The sequence below is a fragment of the Protopterus annectens genome, chromosome 13.part0 (assembly GCF_019279795.1).
Source record: "Protopterus annectens isolate FY-2018-M chromosome 13.part0, PAN1.0, whole genome shotgun sequence".
Taxonomy (NCBI): domain Eukaryota; kingdom Metazoa; phylum Chordata; order Ceratodontiformes; family Protopteridae; genus Protopterus; species Protopterus annectens.
Window position 1 is genome coordinate 1,099,450,951 of NC_056747.1, and position 26,426 is coordinate 1,099,477,376.

Below are 26,426 nucleotides of genomic sequence, written 5' to 3' on the forward strand. Positions count from 1 at the left end.
CAGATTAGCCATGGCACTGTGGAACACAGCTTTGACCTACCGAATACATCTTCATGCTCAATTCCTTCCAGGAAAACAAAATACCCTGGCAGACGATTTAAGCAGAAACCTTATCTACATTTATGGTAAGTGTACACAACTGTACTTTTCTGCTGTGTGAGCTCCAGAATTTTCTTTCTCTTATTCCTTTTCTATTTCCCACATTTTCGTCTTTGTGTTACTTAACTCAGAAATTACTGTTGGCTGCCTTTTCCATTTTTGCTTTGTGATTGACTAAATTGATGGCAAACCCGATTTGAGTTCACTCGTGACTAGTTGGAGGATTATGGGTAAGGGGAGGAGCTCAAGCTACAGAGCCTGAGGTCTGTAGAGTTTCCAAGGACAGATTTGAGATCAATCAGTTGAGGAAGGACAGAACACAGGTGCAGTTATGGCGAGTGTATAACTACAATTTTTATAGCTAAAAAGTGAAGGTTTCCACTTTGTGTGTGTGTAGGAGGGGGCTTGATCTTTGGGTAATGTGCAGGCCAAGGAGAGTAGATGTTCAAGTTTAGAACCAAAGAAAATGTGGAAGTGAGTGCTGCTTGCAGACTGAATAATGACATTTCTAGCACGAGGGTTGTTGGGGTGATAGGCTATTTGTGTGTGTGGACTCTGGGTGGAGAGGGGGGTCAGCTTCTCTATGAGGTTTAAGTCATGCTGCTGCTTTAGCTGTACTCCTTCCATTTCTGGTGATTTGCAAGGAAAAAAATGCATTCCACTGCTAGACTCAAAGTAGCTTTGCTGTTACGGTTACTGTGGGTTGAAGTAGTATTGCATATTAAGAAGGTGTGCAGGAGGTACTGTATACAACTTGGGGGAATGGAACTTGGTGAGAGGGTTATAATTTTTATCATCCTGTCAAATGGTGGAGGTAGAGCTGAGAGGACAAAACAGAAAGAAGGGGCAAGGTTTAGGTTGGACTCTGGAAAGAATGCTAAGCCACAAAACTAACCTGCTATATAGAACTCTTGAAAAACACGTCTTGAAGAAGCTTTGGGGAATGGATTTGGGAGGGAGGAAGTTGCCAGTTAAAGACTAGCTACAAGTTTACAGATTACTTAGTCTTTTGATCTTTCTCCCTCCTGTTTTTAACGGTGGTAGGCAACATATTGAAGACCTATTGGATTATTTCATAGGGGCATTGCTGCTTTTGTTGACCACTTCAGAAATATGTAAATTGCATTGATGTGTGTTACTACTGTGCCTGTCTCAAGCTTGAAAGTAAAAATTCTCCATAACTGTGATAGTGGACATTTCAACTGCCTGTTCCTCCTTTGTGCAAGAACCGCAACGCTTCACAAGTGGTGTGGATAGTCACTGCACTCCCCGAAAGAAAAAGTAAATCATTTACAAATCCACTTTTTTTCATAGTTATTCATGCCTTTGGACATTGTGATTGTGATAGAGAGAGACACACTACTGCTACTTATTGAAGTTCTGTCGTGGTATTGGGATTAATTCATTTTAGCTATAATCCATTGAAATATGACACAGGTATGACTAATTGAAAAACGCATCCGTAATGCTGGATGTATAGTTTTGTGAGAAAGTGCAATAGCTTTGCCTCTTTGTGAACTGTTATTTGGCAGTGTCCAGCTGGGATATATATATATATGCACACACACATATAAGGATTCGTATCACTTCACTGATAGACCATTTCACTGAGCGCAAATCACCTAAAGTTCATTTCACCTAAAAGTCATTTCACTGACAAGTAGTACTCTAAGGCAAGTCAAAGGTATTTGTCCTTTTCCCTGCTTTAGTGCGATCCTGGTGTTAGTATATATAGTTAGGGGGGTGTGGATGGTGTATCCCCCCACTTAATTTGGTTTTCTATTGTCTGATTTTGTTTTACATTATTTGGTAAAACCGAACTAGGAGGGGGGCTGTGCCCCCCACACCCCCTAACTATATGTATACTAACACCAGGATCGCAATACAGTGGTGAAAAGGACATAGAACTTTGACTTGCCTTAGAGTACTTCGTGTCAGTGAAATGAGTTTTAGGTGATCTGGTCTCAGTGAAATGGGTGTCAGTGAAATGGTCTTTCAGTGAAGTAATGCAAATCCATATATATATATATATATATATATATATATATATATATATATATATACATAAAATATGTATATAATATGGTTTATATTCATTTACCTGTATTGCGCTTGGTCGGATCCACTTTGCACTGTCTGAAATACAAACGTTGAAAATGCTGAATACCAGTATGTCCGACTGACAAATCTCATCCCCTTCTCGACCCATGTTAACACTTGTTGCCATGTTCAGAGTGGTAGGGAATTTCGAATTCAGGGTTTATTTTGGACATACCGGAGTTTGGCATTTTGAGTTTTTGTTGAAACGTTGAGTGCAATTTGGGTAAATTAATGTAAACCAATATATATATATATATATATATATATATATATATATCTGTGTGTGGTAAAAAAGATGTTGGGCTGCCAAATACATAACACTTTCATCAAAATTAAGGGATGTTAAGTTCCTTGTTTTCTGGTTAGCTGATTCTTTGGTAATGTAAAATAGATGAATATGATGCAGCATAACTAAGTGCTGTGTCAGAATAGACTTGACCATGAGTAAGGGTAATGTGTGCTATACAAATATTAAGTCAGGTTGTAACATGAAGTACCAGTCGATAACCAGTGTTGTGATGTCATGTATTTAACGTCTTCATGTATTCTAGTAATAAGTTGAACTTTATTCTGGCCTTGTTTGGTCTCTTACTCGTATTAACCACTTACTCTGGAGAACACAGATGGGTTATCCACTACAGCTAACTATGTTTTTTGCTGTATTGTCAGTACATGCCTTTCTAAAATATTTGTAGGTTCCTGTATGCTTTTTTTCATATTTATGACCATTTTAGGTTGTGTACTACAGGGGATTGCCTTTTGTGTACAAGCTGACTGCTAGTGTATTGAAATTTTCATTGTAGTGTGATTGAATGCCAAGTGCTTATACTGAGCTGTGTTCAGTTTCAGAGTAGAAATAATGCTGCCAGTCTGCAAAAGGATGTGTTTTATCAATCATGACATAATTTTCAAATTTTTGTGTTTTTTTTTTTTTTTTTTAATACCTATTAGTGTTTTAACAACAGAAGGATCTGACATTTATAGTTCTAAAGCATTCAGCCTTTGAGATTCTTAGCTTCGTTATTATCCAAAAAAGCAATGAAAAATGTGTAAATGCATTTAGTTTCGAGCTGCTTGCTATTTATTGTATACATTTACCATGTCTGTCAAACTTGTTTCATGTAATGTTCTGGTTTGCTTTGTAGGAGATTTGCTTTAAAGAGCTTGTGAATCCATTTGTTAATGAAGTGTTAGGACATGGAAGCCCTTGTTTTGTGCAGTGGTTTTGTATGTGCACATCCGTGTATAGTAGACATGATGCTAGGACAGCTGTTGTAGGAACCTGAGAGTATTGCTCAGGTTGTACAACGGTTGTATCTTGCCTGTGTTGAGATGTACCAAACAAGAGTGGTGTCTTGATTTGTAGCATTGTAAAAGTGAGTCTTGTAGTGTAGAAGGCTGAATGAAGTAAAGCCTTCTTACAGCGTCTCCTTTTTAGGGTTAGTTTTCAATGTACAGAACTCCCATGTATGTTACAATGATTCTTGAGTTGATAGTGTTGTTGCAGGCTTCCTGAGGCTGTAGAGGCAGTGCAGCTGATGAGTGCAAGTGGAGTACTTTTTGTCTGATGTAAAACCGTTAAAGAATCTGTAACATTTGATCTGAAGTAGGAGATTCATTTGTCTGCAACCTGTGGGTTATGGATCCGATATCGGATCCGAACCGGCATGGTTTACCAGCTATGGATCCAAGCTCTCAGCTCCTCCCCTCACCCATAATGCCCTGCTCTACCTTCATGATCTCAGATCTCGTTTGCCGCGCATGGTGACCAGATTGTGTTTTTCTAAGCTCTCAAGTGAAATTTTTAGTCTTAAAGTGCTTATTTTTGAAAGTTTTGTGTGAAAGTTGTGTGGAAGTGTAGGTTTCCCTTTTATATTATTATACTTTTAGTGTCTTAAAATTTAATTTTACTTATCCCTCCCCTCGCTGGTAGCGTAGTGTCTGTTTGGGCCTGTTGAGTGGTTTTGTTACTTTACTTTAACTAGTTTTAGTAACCTTGTTTTTGCTTTTGGGATGTCTGAGCAGCCCAAAGCTGTATTTTCCAAGTGCTCCGAGTGTGGCCATAAGCTTTCCCCAGCTGATGGCCACACTCGGTGTTAGATGCCTGGGGTTGAACACCTCACATCTGGATGTTCCATTTGTGCAGGGTTCAACCCCAGGGCATTGAAGGAGCGGAGGTCCAAGCTTGTCTTGGCGGGTCTTTGCCACCGGACTCGGCTCCGCCTCCGTTCCTTCGGGGTAACCGCTTCTCGGTTGTCCCTCTCCGCCCCTCCTCCTCCTGGGACTCAACCTCCCTGTAGTGGTTCGGAGGAGAGGGAAGCTAGAAGAAGGACCGGAGGAGAAGCACCATAAGCGGGCGAAACCTCTGTTTTGGCCCCGCCAGCCAAGCGGGCTTCTCCTCCGGCCTCCTTGTCTGCTGGCTCTCCCTCCTCGGCTCCGGTCTCCAGTGTGTTTTTCACCGGGACCTGAGGAGGAGGAGACCCGATCTCCGTCGAGGCTATCGATGAGGCACTCAAGGCCTACCTCGGTAGCCTCGTCGAGATCAACTTATAGCCTGTCAGACGCTGATCTGGACCGGATGCTGAGAAGGTTCATCCAGGCCCAGATGCAGATGGGAGTGCTCTTGCCTCCCCCCCCTCTGGGGGGGAGCTCGACCCCTTTTTTCAAGCCAATTGCTCCTTTTCCGACCCGCTACCCGGGTTCGGAGCAGTTGGAGCCGAGCAGCTTCGGAGCCGGGGGTGGGTCGGCACCGATAGTACTTGGTACTTCGGATCCGACCCTGCCCTCGAGTGCTTCGGATCCGACCTCGAGCCTGGATCCGAGCCGGATCCGGGGATCAGTGCTCCTTCGGCGCCGTCTGTGTCTGAGTGCACTGTCGCTTCGGATCCGGCGCCGGGCGCCGATCCACTCGGATCCGAGGGGAGCCGATTGTCGGATCCTTTGGTCGAGGTCGGCTCCTTCGGCTTTTGATGTAGTGGAGAGGGCCCTGTTGAGGGTCTCCGGACCCCGGCACTTGCTCGGCTCCGTCCCGCGCTTCCTCTGCACTGGGTCAGGCTTCCACCATCCGGCCCTTGGGACAGCCCGCTCCTGTGCCCCAAGCTGTTCCCCTGGAACAGGTTACTGTTTGCAGGAGTCCTCTGACAGCCCCCAGAGGATGTTCCCGCAAGCATACGTGCAAAAGGAGGCACATTGACTCCGAGTCTCTCACGGAAGACACGGATTTGGAGGAAGGGAAGGCTCCCCACGGTCACCCCGAGGATGTCTCATTTGGAGACATCATGGAAATGCTCCGCATAAGGGGTGGTCTGCCCCCAAGTCTTCCTCGGATGAGTCCGTGTTCTTGGAGGCATTTGAAGCGGGCCCATCTACCTCTTGGGTGTCCCCTCCTGCCGACCCCCTGGTGGACCTCATTACCACCAGGACGTGGAAGGAACCGGACACCGTGGAGCCAATCCCTAAAAGGCCCGACCGTATTCTCAGTCCCCCGGCTGACCGTGCCCATTGGAGTAAGGGGCCTCCGGTAGATGCCATGTTGACGACGGCGGCCACCAAGAGGGAATTTGCTCAGGAGAGTCCCTCAGTCCATCCCCCGAGCAAGGAGTCTCGGATGATGGACCGCTTGGGGAAGCGGATGTTTAGTTCAGCGACCTTCTCGGTAAGGGCGCTGAACTATCTGGCACATGTGATTAGGATGCAGCGATCTTATTAAAGAATACGCTGCATCCCCCCCAGAGTCCATGTCGGAGGAGGACAAAGTGCTGCACTCCACCCGCATGGCCACTCTCAGGTCCGTTACCAATACCTCTATGCGGCTACTCTCCCATGCTACGGAAGGCGCTGCTAGAGCCGTAGGGGCAGGTCTAGTTACTAGACGTCAGGCCTGGCTCCGTCATTGCGATTTCTCAGAGCCCTTCAAAGCGTCATTTGCGAACGCCCCCTTCGATGGTTCTGCCCTCTTTGGCAAAACTGTTCGCGACACTTTGACCCAGAGCGAGAAGGACGGGAAGACGCTGTCTGCCGTCGGAATCCGCTTCTCTGCACCCCCAGAGGCCCTATTCTAGGAGCCAAAAGGGTCAGAAGAAGATGTGGTTCCAGCCTGCTCCGGACAACCAGTCCTTCCGTGGCAGAGGAGGACAGGGAGGACGCCGCCCTAGAGGCAGAGGGGCTCCCAGGAACTTCGGGTCCAGAGAACCCTTCTCTGAACGGCCCGCGCAGCAACCCTGAGGGGTTGCCCGACTACTCCACTCTGGAGGCAGTCGGGGGACGTTTTTCGGAGCACCTAGCGGCATGGGAGTCAATAACATCAGACCGCTGGGTTCTCCAGATCATATCCAGAGGATACCGTATCCCCTTTCGTCACTTGCCAAAATTGAAGTCCCTCCCCGACGTTCCACCCGGTCAGTGGGAGGCCGCTTTGGCAGAAATTGGCCATCTGCTAAAGAAAAGAGCCATCCAGCCCATCCCCCCAGACCAGATCGGATCAGGGTTCTACTCCAGGTTCTTTTTAGTGCCAAAAAAGACAGGGGATCTAAGACCAATTTTAGACCTTTCTCTCTTGAACCTGGCAGTTCCCAAGGAGAAGTTCCGAATGGTCATTCTGCAGTCTATTCTCCCCCTTCTGGGAGAAAATCACTGGATGTGCTCCATAGACCTCAAGGATGCGTACTACCATATACTAATGGACAGGCACTCCAGGAGGTTTCTCCACTTCCGGCTGGGAGCCAGTCACTACCAGTTCCGGGTCCTTCCCTTTGGTCTCACCACAGCCCCCAGGGTGTTCACCAAAGTATTAGCAGTGGTAGCGGCCCACCTGAGGCTTCAGGGGGTACAGGTCTTTCCCTACCTGGACGACTGGCTCCTTACCGCCCCAACAAGGCATCTACTACTATTGGCACGAGACTCCTTTCTCCATCTTGCTCCCGTCTGGGCATCACTATAAACAAAAAAATCCAACCTAGCACCCACGCAGTTCATAGATTTTATAGGTGCCAGGTTAGACACAAGGAGTTTAAAAGCCTTCCTCACTGCGGACAGAGTTCAAAATCTGCAACTCCAGGTGCGGGCCATTCTCCACTCAAGCTCAGTTCCGGCGGAGTTGGTCCTGAGGGCTCTAGGGTCCATGGCGGCTGCTATAGCACTTCTTCCTGTCGCCAGGTTCAATATGCGCATCCTCCAGTGGACACTCCTAGTACAGTGGTCGTATCTTGCTCTTCCCATGCATCACCCCATTGCGATCAGCAAGGCTTGCAAGCGGTCCCTCCTGTGGTGGCTTCACTCTCCAGATCTCCACGGAGGCCGCCCATTTTGTGCTTCTCCCCCTCTCGCCACGGTGACCACGGACGTCTCCCACCTCGGGTGAGGGGGGGGGGCATTTTGCAGGCCGGACCGTCCAAGGCACGTGGAACGATTCAGAGACCTTACTGCATATTAACGTTCTAGAGATGAGAGCAGTGCTCTTAGCGTTGCTAGCACTTCAGGCCTTTCTTCCCTTGGGAACAATTGCGATTCAATCGGACAACATGTCGGTTGTCTGGTATATCAACAAGCAGGGAGGAACCAGGTCTTACCCTCTTTGTCGAGAAGCCATGAGAGTTTGGGAATGGGCAATCTCCACCAACCGCTTTCTCATAGCAACGCAAATTCCGGGTCGGTCCAACATCCTGGCGGACAAACTCAGTCGCACCATTCTCACCCCTTACGAGTGGTCTCTCAATACTCAAGTAGCGGAACGCATATTCGCACGGTGGGGAACTCCTTGTTGCGATCTTTTTGCCTCTCCCTCAAACACCAAGTGCGACAGTTTTTTCGCTCTGATACCTCCTCCTGGAGGTTACCCAAGAGACGCTCTGGTGCATGCTTGGCCACCCGGTCTTCTTTATGCTTATCCCCCCTTGCCTCTGATGCTCCAAGTTCTTCAGAAAGCCTCTCGGTTGGGGTGCAGAATGATTCTCATTGTCTGCTTTTGGCCTCGACAGATCTGGTTCCCCTTCCTAAGGTCTCACTCTGTGAATCCTCCTTGGATTCTAGATCCCATTCCGGATCTGATATCTCATCCATCCCGCTTATCTCCTCCGAACCTGGACAACCTGAAGCTGACCGCTTGGCTGCTCCAGTTCCACTCTTGATCAGGACTCCCGGTATTTCGTCCCCTGTTAAGGTGATCCTGGTGGCAGCTCATAAGCCATCCACTAGGAAAGTCTACCGCAGCAAGTGGAAACGGTTTTCGTTGTGGGTGGAGCGGCAAGGCCTAAACCCCTTCACAGTTCCTCTCCCTTTAGTGCTTGATTTCTTAACCACTCTTTTTAACGATGGTGCCAGCAGTTCCACGGTCAAAGTACAACTTATGCAATTTCCCATTATCACATTGGTCATGACTCCAATCCACTGATGTCGGCCAAGTTGTGTAAGATTTTCCTTAAAGGTACTTTTCTTCTCAGGCCCCCTGTAAAACAAGCGGTTCCTCCTTGGGACCTTTTCTTAGTTCTCCAGGCCTTGACCGCCCCCCCCCCTTCGAACCTACGGCTACGGTAGATCTGAAATTCTTGTCTTTCAAGACCGCCTTCTTAGTAGCCATTACTTCGGCCAAGAGAGTTTCAGAGCTTCAAGCATTATCAGCTAAACCTCCTTACTTGGTCTTTCATCCGGACCGTGTTTACCTTAGGACCAACCCGTCCTTTCTTCCTAAGGTAGCTTCTGAAGCAAACATTAATCAATCCATTAACCTCCCTGTCTTCTTTCCTAAATATGAAAACAAAGGTGAATACAAGCTTCACTCCTTAGATGTTCACAGGCAACTTAGATTTTATCTAAACAGGACGGCTGATCATAGGCAATCCGACCAGTTGTTCATTTCCTTTGCTAAATTTAATTTGGGCAAACCAATTTCTAAAGTCTCACTATCTCGCTGGATTTCACAATGTATCTTATTGGGCTTCTCAAGCTTCAGGAAGGCCCGCACCGGAGGGTGTACATGCCCATTCAACCCGGTCAGTCTCTACCTTGGCAGCCTTTAAGGCTAGGATTCCTCTAGATGATATTTGTGCAGCAGCCACGTGGGCTTCATCTCATACTTTTATTTCCCACTACAAGTTGGATCTTGCATCTAGGGGTAGAGCATCCTTTGGCTCCGCGGTGCTCCGGAATATCCTTCCATGATGGCCGCCCAAGATTCAGGTAGCTGGGGACTCTGTCCCACAGGTTGCAGACAAATGAATCTCCTACTTCAGATTTAGAAGTTATGTACTCACCATAACGTTCCATCTGAGTAGGTGTATTCATTTGTCTGCAACCATCCTGCCCTCCTATCCCCCTGGCCTTTCAGTTTCCTGCATATGTTGTGTTACCCTTTTCAGGGTGTTCTTGCTGTTGGCAAACTCGATCTGAGGTCATGAGGGTAGAGCAGGGCATTATGGGTGAGGGGAGGAGCTGAGAGCTTGGATCCATAGCTGGTAAACCATGCCGGTTCGGATCCGATATCGGATCCATAACCCACAGGTTGCAGACAAATGAATACACCTACTCAGATGGAACGTTATGGTGAGTACATAACTTCTAATTTTCGCTTTTTTTTTGTTTGTTTTTTAATTCTGAAAAAGATAGTTTGTGAGTATGTTGGCTTTGTTTTTCTTGACTTCTGGTACCATCAGTGTATCATGCTTTTTTCCAGCTGTGGCCCTTCCTACTTTTACCATCCATTGCATTTAATTAGGTGTTAGCCAGGTTATTGGCCTGTGTGAATCTGGGATGTCTGCCTTCTAGTAGAGGTCCATATTGTAAAATGGGGATAACTGCTGTAAATTCATCTGTCTAATGTTAGAATTTTTGCCTTCATTTTTCTAAAAAAAGGCCTTACTGTTTTATGCAGAAAGCCAGAGGGCATACCGGTTTGTGCAGGGTAAAGACTGGGGATTTAAGAAATTTATTCGAAGGGACTTCCTGTTAGACGAGGCCAATGGGCTGCTACCAGACGACAAACTCACCCTCTTCTGTGAGGTAAGGCTTTGGAAATAGACTTAACTTTTTTTTCTAGATTTTAAATGTGATCTCTTAAGTTTTACAGGAATTGATGAGGCCTCGGAGTTTCTGAGTTACTGGGTTGTTTTCGTACCTCTGGCACATTTGGAAACTCTAGGCTTGAAAATGTCTTTGTTATTTAAAATGTCTTTGCTATTTAAGTTGTAAAGTTCTCTTTTTAACCATTCTGTAATGTTTGTGATGCTTATGTCTTCTACAAATGCAAGAGAATCCTTACCAGTGTTCATCTTTTTTTTTTTTTTTTTTTGGATAATGGACTCTGATATTGGCATTTCCAGATTACAGACACTGTTGTGCATTTGAACTGGTTAGTACCTGATGCTAAGTGTTCTGGTTGACCACATCTGAATTTCTTTTTTGTATTGCTTTTTTTTTTTTGCCACTGCTTTTTCTGAGTACAATACATAAGTTAATTGCAGTCATTTGATGAGTAATCTACAAGTACAACACTGAGGACATCCACTTTGTCAGCTTTACTTTGAGTAGCCCTGTTGTGACCGTAGGACCTAGTTCTTCTGTTGCATCGACCTATTATTTGGCAAGTTGGTTGTAGTGGATTACTTTTGCCCTCATTCTTTACGTTGAACCCATTTCGCATTATGGCTAGTAGATGTTGTACTGCAATAGGACTCTTTCCACCCTCTCTTTTCTTACATATAACTCTCTACATTACTCTCTACAAAACTGTTTCTATTTAGTCATTTCTAACAAAGGTGCAAAATCTCTACTTTTCAACTTCTTACAAAGATGTAATAGAGTAACTATGTACATTACTTATATTTTTATACTGTACACTTTTCTATGTAATTGAGAAACTAAAGTACTTTACCTCATATTGTACTCAAATGCTTTTAATTCTATCAGAAGGTTTAAAGTACATGTTTTTAGATTTTATTTGTATATGCTGATATATTATGATAATTTTTTTGTTTAGTCTTACTATAGTAGTATTGTAGAGGAGCTTTTCTCCCCGGGCCTCCACTGAAAATGGACATGCATCCAGTTGGACTAGCCCGTTTAACAAATGTAAAATAAAATAAATAAATAAATAAATGTTTTGTCTTATGTCCTAGATGAGTCTGGCACATTTCAGAATGCTCAGATAATCTGCATTTCATGTCCCTTCCCCATACTCTTTGTACTGCAGTTTGGTGTGACTCATTTTATAGAAGTACTGTAGTCCTGCAACTTTTCACTGCAGCCGTACGTAAAAGTTCTCTTTGCCCCCCCCACAGTATGTGATCAAGAAAGTAGGGGAGAGGAATAAATCCTTTCATTCAAAACCCCAGATGTCTCTGGATCGTCTTGAATTTAGCTATTGGTGTCTTGGCTCTTTGTGAGAAAAGGTAGTAGATCTGGAGAGACAAAAGAGGCCAGGGAATAGATCAATTCCAGACAGCATTGGACCTTTGTTTAACTGTGACTGGTTCCATGGGAGAAGTACAAGACGTCTATTACTACTAACTCTGAGATGTCAGCACCTCTGATTCAGATGTTCCGAGCAATTGTATAGTCCCTGTTTGCACTTTTGTGCTTCTAGTTATGGGACTTGCCGTTTTACTTCTGCCTTGCACCCACTGCAGCCACCTCACGTTTTCTTTTGCAAGTACCCTATTTTTCTCCTTGAAATTGTACAAGGTGAGAGAATCTGCTTGAGAGAGACTTGGTCCCTTCTGACATTGGACAGGTGGCTAAGGGAAATTGTGGCCTCTGGTTACTCTGAATTTTGCCTAGTTTCCTTCCTTTAACATGCAGTCTTCCAAGAAAACGCGCAATACATTCCATGCATATTCCAAAGCAGGTGTTGGACTGCAGTGCAGTAGATGTCCTCTCACTGTTTTGGGGGGAGTGTGTGTTTTACTAGTGACATTCTCTAGTACAAAAGAAAGAGAACCAGTGGAGTCCTATTCTAGACCCTTCCAACCTCAGTAAGTTCCACATAGAAAAAAAAAAGATCTGATATTGTCAATTTTTCATCTTATCCTCACTTATGGGTCTAGATCCAAACCATCAGATCCAACTTGGCCATTACTAGGCTCATGGCAACCAAAAAGCTCTTGGGACATCTCCCTTTACCCACAGTGCATCTCTCCGTGTTACCTCAGATCTCATTTGCTACTTCATGAAGATGTGGTGTAAACCTTTCTAGCTGTTGGATTGGCAGGTGATATTTACAATAATTTTTCTTTTTCTTTCCTACTTCTTGCTAGTTTTTTGTGTGATTATTTTTTTTCTTATAGCCCCTTTGTCACTTTACTCTTTTTTTTTTCAGTAGTCGCTGCTTTTTATTTGGTTACTTTCACTTTCTCTCCCTTTTTCTGTTGGTAACCATTTTCTCCCCTGTACCCCTTGCGGTATCCTTACTATTGTTTGTAGTTTATTTTCCCCCTTCTCTTTCCTTATTTTAAAACAAAATAAAAAAAAAAAACTTTCCTTTTTCTCTCTGAGAAATGTGTTTTGTGTGTGCTTTTGTGTGTGGGTGTATTGTATTCTCAGCCTTCCCTTTTCTTCTTAATGGCTGAGAAGCAGGATAAGCCCTGAGACTGTTGGGTGATGACAGATCTGATCCGTTGACATCGAATCCAACCACCAGTCCCTTTAAACTGATTGTGACTCTTCCAAGGACTCTGTATTCCCCGACTGTAGACCCTGTGCCTTCGAGGGTACCTATCCCCCTTTTTGAGCTGGCCTAAATTTCCATCAGTGCCCTCTTCCCATTCAGCCAGAAGCCTTACAGAAGAGGACGTGGAATGAATGTTGCAGAAAATTTTATGGGCAGAGGGCATAACTAAGTCCCCCCTTGCCCCCTTAGCCTTGACCCAAATGGTCCAAGGTCTACCCAAGCCATTCACTCCCCTCTGACTCCTCTGACTTCAGGGCAAGCTTCAGAGTCATTGGATACAGTGTGCATGTTGTCTTTTAGCTCAGATCTGAAGATGTCCCTTTCCTCGTATCAGACCTTTGTTTGGAGCTCTTTGGTCATTTCGGAGCTGGAGAGCTCCCGGAGCCGAAATGAGCCTTATAGACCATGAGTGCGCTCAACTCCCAGACATTTGGAGCAGTTGATGTGCCTTGGGGCTTCCGTGCAAGTGAGCTCAGCACCAGCTTCTATCTTGGGCGAGCTGCCTTCTGGGCTGGAGAGGACCCCATCCCACAGGCATGACTTGTCGGAGCCGGAGTCCCTCTCCACACAGGAGCAGTCAGCTTTTGGGGCTCTGGAGAGGGCTATAGCTGCCACCGCATCTAGAAAGTCACTTGCCCTTCGGATCCTCAATCCCCTCAGTGTCTCCTGCGCACTTCTGACCATAACATTCCACGGGGACAACACGACCATAGGCGCCGGGATAGCCATCGGGGTACCACAGCCTCTTTTGATACCTCCCCAGAGTATCCCACTGAGGAGGTCCCTCTGAAGAGACCTTGCAGGAGGAAGCATTTGGACTCCACAGAGGAGTCAGCCATGGAGGACAACCGACCTCGATGAGGGAGAAGGATCCCCACAGTCTCCTCCTGAGGATGTTTCCTTTGGAGAAATCCTAGATATTTTAAAACAGAGATGTGGCTGGCAGTCCAATAATCCTTCACCTGAGGAGTCTGTATACCTGGTGACCTTTGATTCCCAACCGTCTACCTCCTGAGTCACTCTGGCCACTGATGAGCTCGTAGAATTGACTTCTTGGCGGGTGTGGGAAAACCCAGATTCCATCAGACCTACTCACCAGAGACCAAACAAAATAATTGCCGCTGCAGCTGACAAGACTTTTTGGATGAAAGGGTTTGCAGTAGATGCCATGGTTGTGGCAGTGGTGACTGAAAAGGAACTATCAGAGGAGAGTTCCACTATTCATCCTCCTAATAAGGATTCCAGGATGATGGATAGATGCGGGAAATGAGTCTTTTCTTCAGTGACTTTTGCCTTGTGATCACTAAACTACCTTTCCCATTTCACCAGGTTGCAAAGGGATACCCTTGAATGAGCAGTAGCTGAGGGAGCATGAGAAAAGGTGGCTTACCAGTTAGCGACTCAACACTCTGTAACTAACCTTTCCATCACTCTTATTGTGCATGCAGCCAAAGGAATGGAGTGGCAGGTTCCGTCATGTCTATGAGAAGGCATGCCTGGATGCGTCTATAAATTACCAAAAATTGCATCTGGACACTTCTCAAACACTGGAGTTCATAGGACCACTATTGGACACAACTCAGATGATTGGAAAACTCCCATCCTCCAGAGTGTTTGACAATCAGGCATCAAACACACAGATTGCCCCAGAACAAGAAGGTAACTGCCCATAATGTTTTATAGGCTTTAGGATCAATGGCTGCAGCTATAGTTTTAGTGCTGTTGGCCAGATTTCACATGTCAGTACTTTCGTGGCTTCTAGCTGCCCAGTAGTCAGTTATCCACCAACCAATGTCTTGCCAAATTTTTATAATGGACACATGCAAAAGAACCCTTTCATGGTATTTCATTCAGCAAAGTTGATGCAGTGTTTGACCCTTTGTTCCCCCTCAGCCACAGACCACAGTGACCACAGATGCTTCCCAGATGGTGTGTGGGGGGTATTATCTGGGGATGACGGTCCAAGGCTTTGGTCTGCCAACGAGGCCAAGTTGCACATAAACATCCTGGAGAATGAGGGCAGTGCTTCTAGCATTGCAGGCATTTCAGACTGCTCTTCCTCTGGGAACAGTGGTGATTCAATCAGACAATATGTCTATGGTCTGGTACATAAACAATCAAGGAGAAACCAGATCATACCATCTGTGTCGAGAAGTGCTCAGTGTGTGGCAGTGGGCGATCTCATCCAATGGATTTCTTATAGCAACACACATTCCAGGAAAGTCTGTTAGTAAAGGTTGTATTCCTGGTCACCCTTGACAGTGAAGGACACTTGCTTAAACAACCCTATTAGGTATGAACAACCCTGTTAATGTAGTCCATGCTATCTTGCAGTTGCCTTCTTCCCACGTATAATCACCTTTCCTATACATGCTGATTTCCAAACAGTACTTGACAGCTCAGATCAGAGAGCTTGAAATGTATACAGCAGCAGAAGTGAAATAAATAAATATATTGTTAGTTTTGGAGTGGTTCAGAGGGTTACAATTTCCATGTCTGGAAGTCTTCATGTGAAGTTGTTCTATTTTACCTTCATTTCTCACTGATGGGTTTGGAGACGATCCTCATCTCCGACTCGGCCAAATACAAAAGCTTGAGGTCTTCAAGCAGCTCGTGGCCTACTTCCCTATCCCAGGACCTGACGGTGTCCCGGGTTGCGTGCTACGTGAACTCCTAGAGGAGCTAAACCCGCACACAAGAACGCTGTTTAATCTTAGCCTTGCTACAGGATACGTCCCTGAACACTGGCGTACAGCTACAGTGGTCCCACTCCACAAAGGTGGCACCTCTACAGACCCTGGAAACTACCGCCCCATAAGCTTGACCAGCCTGGTCTGCAAAGCTATGGAAAGGATCATTATGGAACTCGTAAACAAAGACATCGGGGACCTACAGAGAATTGACCCTACCCAGTTTGGCTTTGTAAAAGGCAGATCCTGTCTTTTAAACCTGGTGGACCTTTTTGAAACTGTCATTAGAGCCATCGATGAAGGCAAAGCAGTTACAGCCTACCTGGATCTGGCAAAAGCCTTCGACACAATACTTACCCCACTCAGGCATCATAGACCAGCTCAACAGCTTAAATGTAAACCCGTTTGTCACAAGATGGGTCGCAAACTGGCTAAAGGCAGAACCCACAAAGTCAGAATAGCTGGAGCTATGTCAGACTCTAAGCCAGTCACAAGTGGAGTCCCACAGGGCTCTGTCTTGGGACCCCTCTTGTTCGGCATTTATTTCTCAGATGTGCAGGCAAACATAGGGGGGTTGTGGCTGACAAAGTTCGCAGATGACTGCAAACTAGGTGCCATAGTCGACACACCAGCTGACACATGCATCCTCCAGAAGGGCCTCACAGAAACAGACGACTGGTGCCAGAGTCATGGCCTTAAACTAAATGCCAAAAATGTATAGTCATCCCTTTGGAAAAACAAAGTGCCCACAAATTACCACATAGGTGGTAATCCATTAAGTACGGAAAAGTAATCAGAGACCTGGGGACCCAAGTTGACAGTGACCTCTCATTTGACACCCACGTCGCCAAAGTGGTTAGAAAGACCTTCTACCTTGCCCACCTTATCATGAAGGGATTCACATCCAGATCAAAGGATGTCATTGTACCCTTATATTCCTCCCTTATCAGGCCTATGATTGAGTACAATGCCCCAATTGGTATGTACCTCACTCGGCACCTGCAGCAGCTGGAGAGACCCCAAAAGTACCTTACCAAGAGGATCAAGGGTCTCCAGCATATGTCATATGCTGCCAGACTGAAAAAGCTCCAGCTCTATTCGGTAGCATATACCGCCTGCTCAGAGGTGATCTGTGCCCTACGTACAAGGCCATGTCCAATTCAGAATTAATGGACATGCTCCACCTCAAAAATACAAATCCATCAGAGCCACGGGAGCTAACGATCTAAACCTCAGCACAAATATGAATAGGACATGCTGGAGGGACAGATTCATAACCCTGAGGCTTCCCGCACTCTGGAACAGGATACCTGTCCATGTTAGGCAGAGCCCCTCACTGACTCTCTTCAATTGAAATCTGGACGAATGGATGGGTGATCGTAGGTTTATCACGGGGGTCATCTCTGTGTCATTGCTAGATAGAGGCACAGTAAACTAAATTTAATTTAAATTGTACATTTTTGTATCATTACATGGGGTGGCGAAAGCCGCATACACTTTGGCTAGGCTTATAAATGCCCTAGGGCAGATAGCCTAGTACTATACTATGAAACTATGATGCAGTGGTGTTTCCCTCAGATCTCATTTGTCGCTGCAACAGATCGGGAGTTCTTTGACAGCTCTGGCCAGTATTATTGAAAATTTCTTATATTTCTCAGTTATATTCCTGGATATTTTTCTATAGCTCTTGCAGTTTTCTTAGTTTGTAGTGGGTGTTGGTTAAAGCTTAGAGAATGCATTATTTGTTCTATTAGTGGCCTTTCTCTTTTCTTGGCCGATTTATAACAACTTGTTTTAGTTAGAAAGTTGTTTAGTTAAAGTTTTTCTCCTTATCCTGTAGAGTTAGAAATAATGTGTTAAGCTTGAGCCCGGATTTTGTTTAGGGCAGTAGTTGCTTTTCTCTGTACTGTAGTGTAGAGCCCTGTTGTTTTTTTTAGGGCTGTCTTATACATATATAGCATTGTGTGCTTTTCATAGCTAGTCGTATAGTCTGCGCTATAGTGTTAAATATTATAGCGTTAGAGCCCTGTTTTTTTTTTTTTTTTTTTTTTTTTTTTTGTAATTGGGGCTATTCTATATATATAGGATTGTGTGTTTTCTCCAACACCAAATGCATCTACTACTTTGCCCTAATCCCCAATCCAGGGGATACCCCAAGGGATGCACTTGTACACAGTTGGCCCCCGGGTCTTCTTTATGTCTCGCCCCCCCATTTCCTCTGATACCCCTCTGATAGAATAAAAAAGAAAACCACACCCTGGATTACTAAAAGTACTCTTGCCACCATGCGACTTAGAGATAAAGCCTGGACACAATTCCAGAAGAACAAATCTACATCTAACCTTAATGTATACAAAACTCTTCGCAACTCAGTTAAAAAGCTTATCTCAGCAGACCGTCGCAACTACTTTGTTCAACTAAAAGACAACCATAGTACCAACCCACAAAAATTCTGGAGAGGTATAGCTACCCTCTTAAAACCTGGTACCACAGAAAACCCTAACCCCTCCCCAAATGTACAAGACTCTGATCTTGCTACTCAATTCAATTCTTTTTTCATTGACTCTATTTCCAAACTGACCTCTTCTTTTTCAAATAACAATCTGCCTCCTAACTCCACTTCTCCTCTCTCATCCCCCCTCCCAAATCCTTTCTCCCATTCTTCACACTCTCAACCCCCCCCCCATTTTTCATTAAACCTATACCCACTTCTACTATAAGAAAACTCCTGCAGAAACTAAAACCATACACCAATGCCCCTGATAACATTCCCTCATTTTTCCTCAGCATAGCTGCTGATGCCATTGCCCTCCCTATCAGCATCCTAATCAACCACTCTATCCAAGAAGGTCTTGTTCCTGAAATCTGGAAAAAAGCCTACATCATTCCCCTGCACAAAGGTGGAAATAATACTAACATTTCCAATTTCCGTCCCATTGCTATTCTCTCTCCCATTTCAAAGATCCTAGAGAAATGTATCCACCTTCAACTCCTCCCCCATCTCTTAGACAATAACCTATTAACCCCCACCCAGCATGGCTTCAAACCCCATCATAGCACTATGACTGCCCTCCTTTCCTTCCTTGAAACTGTGAATAAAGCTAGAGATTCTGGCCTCACTGTATCTACCATCCTTCTCGATCTCTCTAAGGCCTTCGACACTATCTCTCATAACCTACTTCTTACTAAACTAACTAACCTAAACCTCTCCCCCTCTTCCCTCAAATGGTTCACCAGCTATCTCTCAAGCAGGCAACAAGCTGTCATATGGAAAAAGGCCACCTCCTCTTTTCTTGCCACCCCCACTGGTGTCCCACAAGGTTCAATACTGGGCCCCCCCTACTTTTCAACATTTTCATTAATGACTTGTACCGCTCTATCCCTCATGCTAACATTATCCAATATGCAGATGATTCCACAATCATCTGTGTTGCCCCATCTATACCAACTCTCTTAAAACAAACTCAGGATGCTTTCTCTACCACAGAACTATGGATGAAAGACAATCTAGCACTCAATGCTGCTAAAACTAAACTTATGATCCTTACCTCTTCTACAACCAAGACTTTCGACCGAAACTTATTCTCCATTACCAGCCAAAATACAACACCTCTAGAGTTGGTAACTGAAACTAAACTACTAGGAGTTCAAATAGATGACAGGCTCAAATTCAACTCCCATCTACTACTAAACATAAAAAGAACCCACCAAAAACTTGGCATGCTCTATCGACACAATCTGTTCCTCACCTCAACTACTAAACTTACTCTTTCTACTTCCTTTCTCTTACCCTTCCTTCTCTATGGAGCCCCTCTTCTAACAAACCTACAGTCATCACTCAAAACCAAATTGTCCTCTTGTTACAATAAAATAGCCAGATTCACTACTAGCAGCAAATCCTCAACCCATCACTGTGAATCTCTTCACAAACTAAACTGGTTTGAACTTCCTAACTACCTCTCCTACACTCAGCTCACCTATGCTCATAAACTCATTTTCCAACCTTCCCTCTGTCCCTCTCTCTCCACTACCTTTAAAATGCATCACACACAAAGGCTTTTCAGATCTAACAATCAAAACCTTATAGAAGTCTACAGACCCCTCTACCCCCCAGGACAATACCTCCTATCACACTCTCTTGCACGCCTATGGAACTCCCCCCCCCCCCATTCTTACCACTTCTAGCCTCCCATCCTTTAAAAAATCACTCCACTCAACTTCCACATGGGAATGCTCCTGCTCCCATCCCTCATAACTTACACTTACTTCTACACTGTTCCCTTCCTTTCTCTCAAATCCCAGGTAACAAATTCTTGTTTCCTTCTCTTATATAACTCCTTACTAATATCCAGCAACTCCTTTCCTTTCTGGAAAAAAAAAAAAAAAAGTTTTAACTTTGATTGAAACAATTTTTATCACCCGGTTTTTACCTATGTAGTCATCATACATTTTATGTGTGTATATCAATTTTAGTCTTGCTTATCTATGTAACCTATGTAATCTATGTTTGTATATTAACCTGTGTGTAAATCTGTATGTGGAGCTTTTCTCCCCAGGACTCCATTGAAAACGGGTTCTTCTGGCCCAATGGACTATCCTGGTTAAACAACTGCAAATAAAAATAAATAAATAAAATACCCAAATTCTTACAGAAAGCCAGGACTCTGGGAAGGACCATCATTCTAATAGCCCCTCATTGGCCTCGTCAAATTTGGTTCCCCTTTCTTCAGCCTCATCTACTGGAAGAACCATGGATCCAGGACCTGGTTCCGGATCTACTGTTTCATTCATCAGAGGCTCTTCATCCTGCACTTCATACCCTCAGGTTGACAGCTTGGCTGCTCCAATTCCAAGAATAGCCAGGTTCCACAATTTTTCACCTGCAGTCCAGAACATCCTAATCTCCTCTCAAATCATCTACCAGGAAGGTATACCTTAGCAAATGGAAAAGATTTTCCATATGGGCATCCCAAAACAATGTTGACCCATATTTGGCTGCGATTTCATCCATTTTAGAGTTTTTGACCAAGCTATTTAATGAAGGGGTGGCTGAAACCATTAGGGTTCAATTGGCAGCAATTTTTAATTTTCATTTTGGGGATTAGGGGACTTCTATCAGGTCCCATAGACTTTCTAATGCCTTCCTTAAAGGTACTATTCATTTGAGACCACCTATTAGATCCCCAGCTGCACCATGGAACCTAAGGTTTGTTCTTTCCTGAATCATCTTACCCCCTTTTGAACCAGCATCATCCTGTGGCTTGAAATACTTATGGAAAGCCATCTTTCGAGTAACTATTACTTCTGCTCGAAGGGTCTCGGAATTACATGCCTTGTCCATCAAACCCCCATACTTGATTTTTCATAATGACAGAGTCTCGCTGAGAATAAATCCTTCTTTTCTACCTAAGGTTTGTTCTGAGACAAACCTCAACCAGACTATAGAATTACATGTGTTTTTCCCCCAAATATTCTAACAAGATGGAACATGTGCTGCACAAACTTGGCGTCCATAGGCAATTTCAATTCTATTTAGACAGGACTAAGGACTTCAGAAAATCAGAACAGCTTTGTCTCCTTTTCATATTCAAAGAAGGGTACTCTGGTGGTAAAAAAAAGACTTTGTCAAAATGGTTGTCAGATTACATTACCTTCACATATACCTCTGGGCACATGCCACTAAATCATAAAGTTAAGGCCCATTCAACTAGAGCCGTTTCCACATCTTCAGCCTTTCTGACAAGACTACCTATAGATGGCATTTGTGCAGCAGCCATGTGGTCTTCGCCTCGTACCTTTATCACTCATTACAAATTGGATAGGGCCTCCAGGGACAGGGCCTCCTTTTGTTCCATGGTTCTGAGGAATATACTTCCCTGAGCCACCCAAGAAAGATGGTGCTTGGGACACTAAACCATCAGCGAGAATGAAGGCGAGATAGGTTAACTTCACATAAATAAGTTATATACTCACCATAACGTTCCATGTGAGTTCATCTCGCCTTCATTCTTATGTCCCACCCACCAACCCCGTACCATGAATTTCATGAGGGCTGGGAAGTTGAGACAAATCTTGGTGATAATTTGTCCTTATCTACGGTATTCTTATTTTTTTCTTACCAGGGTAGTTAGCTATCAGTATAGTTGGCTGCAAACAAGATCTGAGGGAAACACCACTGCATCATGGGATAGTGAGTACGCCATGAGCTGCTTGAAGACCTCGAGCTTTTGTATTTGGCCGAGTTGGAGATGAGGGTCGGCTCTGAACCCATCAGTGAGAATGAAGGCAAAGATGAACAACTCACATGGAACATTATGGTGAGTACATAACTTTTTTTCACCTGTGCTTTAGGTCTTCATACATTTTTTAAAATATTTTTCTAAAATGTTCTGCACCTGAATTCCCAAATATTTGATATTCATCCATACATAAATACTCGTAGCCTCTTTGTACCATCAAGGAAGGGACTTCATTTGTTGCCACTGCTGAAGTTAGTTTTATCCACCTTTTAGCCAGAGGTTTTTCTCAGTTTGTCTAACATCTGAAATAACGGACAGTATACTTGTCTAGGTCAGTCAAGTGCACATTTCCAGTAGTGAAATTTTAAGTTTTTTTTTTTTTTTTCTTTTATAGCCCTTCACCTTTCATCTCCCAACCAACATAACTAACTGCATTAGTTATAATGCAGAGAACAGTTGACCATGGACAGCTTTGTCTGGATGCCTGTAAATGTTCATTTCTTCATGTATTTTATGTCTAGACTTCGATTGTGAGTAAAAGGCTTTCATAGTCTCATAATACTCTAATGAAGAACCACATTCCACTAAAATCCGAATCAAATAAAGCTACTACATTCTGTCAGATCTTTTCTCAGTGTCCAGATCCACTGTATGACCAACTGTTTCTGTACGTTCTATACCTTTGTGCTAAATGACTGTAAACAGTTTGTCATGCTTTAAAATAGATGTTGGCCTGTTTGGTGTGGCATGCTAGAATCGTTACTTCCTTTTGGTATTCTTGTCTCCACATTTTCCTGCCATGACAGGAATCTAGTTTGTAACGTTTCATTATAAAGCTGCACTAATCTAGATAGTACCTCTACTGGTTGAGCCTTCCAAATTCAGTTGGAGGGTCATCATTTCCTGTTTTACCACTTGTTTGACTCCTAAAAACACTTATTTCCTCTAAAGTTGATAGGCTTCCTTTTTACTGTGGCTGTCTCCTGATTAGTTTTGTAATTTCAAATGTTGCAAACAAATCTTTTATTTCATGATGCCATTACCCCATTGTATTTTCTGATTGCCAACAACAAGACACTTGTACCAGTATTGTAGAAACCAAAGCCAAAGAAAATACTGGCCCAATGACACTCGGAGCAGCACTCAAGAACAATAAAAAGTAAACTTGTACTGAGCATACAACCTTTTATTTAAACGCTATCGTCACTTGGACTTCAGAGCATATGGACAAACAACATCCAAATCACCACATTTTTATACTCTTTCACTAAAATTACACAAACCAATTGTTATGTTAATTGTTGGCAAATTGAGTTAGAAGCTGATAAAAAGCCTGGCTTTTGAATGAAGTAATTAAGTGTTTTTTTAAAAAACAGAAGACTGTGTCTAAACAAAGAATGATTTTTAGATTCCCTCCATTTTTATAAATTGTTTGATTGTTAGATTGATCAATTGATTCGATTAACGTGACAACTGGTTTGTGTAATTTTAGTGAAAGAGTATAAAAGTGTGGTGATTTGGATGTTGTTTGTTCATATGTTCTGAAGAAGTCCAAGTGATGAAAGCGTTTAAATAAAAGGAGGTATGCGTAGTACAAATTTACTTTTTATTGTTTTTGAGTGCTGTTCCGAGTGTCGTTGGGCCAGTATTTTCTGTGGCTTTTGTTTTCCACTTGCTTGACTTTGTATAATATTGCTTAAAACATTCTGCTAGCATCATGTGCCTTAAACTGCAAGCTTTCGTTTTTGATTCTTGGTAGTAACAGTCCTCTTTTGTCAAGCTTTTAGTTTTGATTCTTGGTAGTAGCAGTCCTCTTCTGTTTTCTCATTCTTCTTGCCATTTTGTTTTGGTAATGTTGGGAGTTTTTAAAGTACTTATCCTTCAGTGATTGACAAATAAACCCATACTTTTTATCTTGTAAACATTCAGGTTCTTGCTTCATTTTTTCCATTTCATCTTTCATTGCTTCCTCACCCCCTGAAAAATCTTTGCCTTTCTAGTCTCCATGTTACGTCTCAATAGCTTCAAGTGCAAATCATGTGACTGGAGGGTATTTGTAGATTTACCCTGGCTTGGCCTTCGACACAGTCTGTTCATTGTGAGGGTGGATACTAGCAAGGCAGAAATGGTCATAAGACTCAAATTACCTTGTTTCCTGTAATGCATCTTAAAGTGATCCTACTCTGTCATTGTCTTCTGTGAATCTACCCCAGTAGGTCCCTGTTGGTCTTCAACAAGTCCTTGCACCAGTCGACAAATGCTTCAGAAGTCAAAAATCTTTCATTACTTTATATGTTAAGAATTATTTTTTAAATGTATTTATTTTTTTATTTCCCCCGTTTACTGACCAGATTAAGCCCACTGGACCCTTTTCTGGGTGACTCGGGAGCACTATCTGTGTAAGTTGCTTTCTTAGAATCACATGGTAGGCAAATGAAGGTAGAGAGAATCAAGCCTTGTACCCTGGGTACATGAAGCAGGTTATTAACAGTTCAGAACTTTAGTATTCTGCACTAAATGGCAGTTTGCATAATGTATTATAGTACAGCATGATAAAGCTACTGTTTGGTGCACTTTAAACTCCTTAACTAAGTAAACTTGTTCAATCATTATATGTATCTTGTTTGCTCAGGATCCTGATCCATACCTACTTGAGTAATTTGTTTCAGACTTAATGTTGAAAATTGACCAAAGTCTGATGGCTCTCAAAAACTCTCTCATACTTCCCCATCCCGGGAAAAGGACACTTATAGGCCTTCTGTGACCTCTAGCAAACAATCACAGCATTCCAGGTCTCCGTATACACTGCCATTCCTCTGAGAATGCTATCATCTTTCCAAGAGGAGTACTAAAAAGTCCTGCATGCTATATTTGTGTCTGCAGTCAGGTTGCCCTTCATCCCCTATTAACCACGGCAATCTACTAATAACTTCAGTATAAAAGGGTAGGATCTTGATGTTTGTGACATAACCCCTCTGTTTCTAGTTTCATGAAAGGAGGAAGCTCCTCTGTATACCCAGTATCGTAGTAGTAAATCATGTTTTCACCTTCCATTGTACTTTCACAAAGCTATTATACAGGGTTTAATAGTTTCTTAAACGGGTATACTATTCTTTTTAAGTGTAATGGTTCCAAGTTACAAGACATATCGGTCATCCATGGATACGCCCATTTTTGCAGCTCTTGTGCACAGTAATGTAAGATGTTCTTCGTGCATACAGCTGCAGTCATCACACTTGGGTTATCTGCCGTCAGGCGGGTCCTCGGTCGGCCGAATTCCAAAGTCTAGGTCCGGCGTCGGTTGTCGTCTCTTCTTCCCTGACGTCAGTGCGGCAGGGGTATAAAAGAGGCAGCCGACGCCATTTTCTCCAGTCTTTCTTACCGCGCGGTGCCCGAAGCAGTTTGCAAGTGCCGGTCGGCCAGCTCCTGAGATTTACGAAAGTATTTCAGCCGAAGTCTTCTTTAAAGCTAAGTAACCCCGTTGGGGAAACTTTTCTTGCCTCAGACTGATGTCAGACAAAGTTAATAATTGCATTTCTTGTGGAAAGCAAATACCGCATAAGGATTTTCACTCTTACTGTATACCTTGTTTAGGGCCAGAACACAACGTCTCGGCCTGCCGTTTTTGTGCTAGGTTTAACAAGCGCACTATTAAGCGCCGGGCGGAGTTCGCCCTTCATTATTTTGGCAAAACATTTAATTATATTATGTCGTCGGATATGCTGACGCCAGTTTTAGGCAAAAAACGCAAGGATAAGGACAGACATCCGAGGCCTGCACAGAGTACTGAGACCACGCTAAGGCTGACTACCGGTTTTCCGGTTCTCAGCGAGGCGCCTACGCAGCCCCTGACTACCGATGAAACCTTATTACCGGTGACTTCAGTACCCGAGGTCGCAGGTTCCTCAGTCCCCATTCCCACTGCAGATACCGACGCCACTCTTGGTGAAGAAACGGAAAGTTTAGCAAGGCCTGCCATTTCTGAAGGCGTTTTCAGGCCTACCACCTTTTCTGTTAAATCGTTCACTAAATCTAAAGCTCCAATGAAAATTAAAAAACAGGGTCCTCAAGTGCCCCCTCTCAAGGTCCCATGCCCAAAAAACAGATGCTTAAAATGGCTGAGGATTTGATTTCACTCATCAGGGGCTCTCAACCCCCCCTCAGACAAAAGACCCAGGATGGAGGAAGACTACCCTTCCTCAGATCAGGCATCTATTACCTCAGGCCTTTCTGAGGACCTGGATTATGCTTATTCCCCTTTTGAAGACTCTGATGCTGAGGAGTCTATTCCCTCGGTCCCCCCCCCCCCCCGAGGACTACTCTTTTGGGGAAACCCTACATACATTGAGAGAACACTTCCACTGAGAAGGCCAGGATTACTCAGATTCCAAGAAAAGGCTCAGGGAATTTCTGCTGCTTCCCCAGCATAGGCCCCTGGCTATTCCTTCTGTCTTAGATATTTTGGATGATGTGTACGCAGAAGCCAGTCTTAATCCAGACTCTTTACCTCCTGCCCCTGTTAAACCAGACAGATATTACCAGGTTCCTGATTCTCACCAGTTCCTTTATAAAAGCCCTTCTGCTGACCCAGAAACTATTTCTCAGGGTCCCAAGGGGATTAAGGCCTCTACTGCTAAAAAC

At 44.0% G+C, this 26,426-nt stretch overlaps 1 protein-coding gene across 4 annotated transcripts in view; it reads left to right on the plus strand.

The window, feature by feature from the left end:
* LOC122788129 (speckle-type POZ protein) overlaps positions 1–26,426 on the plus strand; it is a 1,772,079-nt gene that overhangs the window by 927,498 nt on the left and 818,155 nt on the right. For all 4 annotated transcript variants that reach the window (XM_044055071.1, XM_044055069.1, XM_044055068.1 and 1 more), the window contains one exon: positions 10,064–10,191. In XM_044055071.1, coding sequence (XP_043911006.1) covers positions 10,064–10,191 — 128 coding nt within the window. The remainder of the gene's footprint in view (positions 1–10,063; positions 10,192–26,426) is intronic.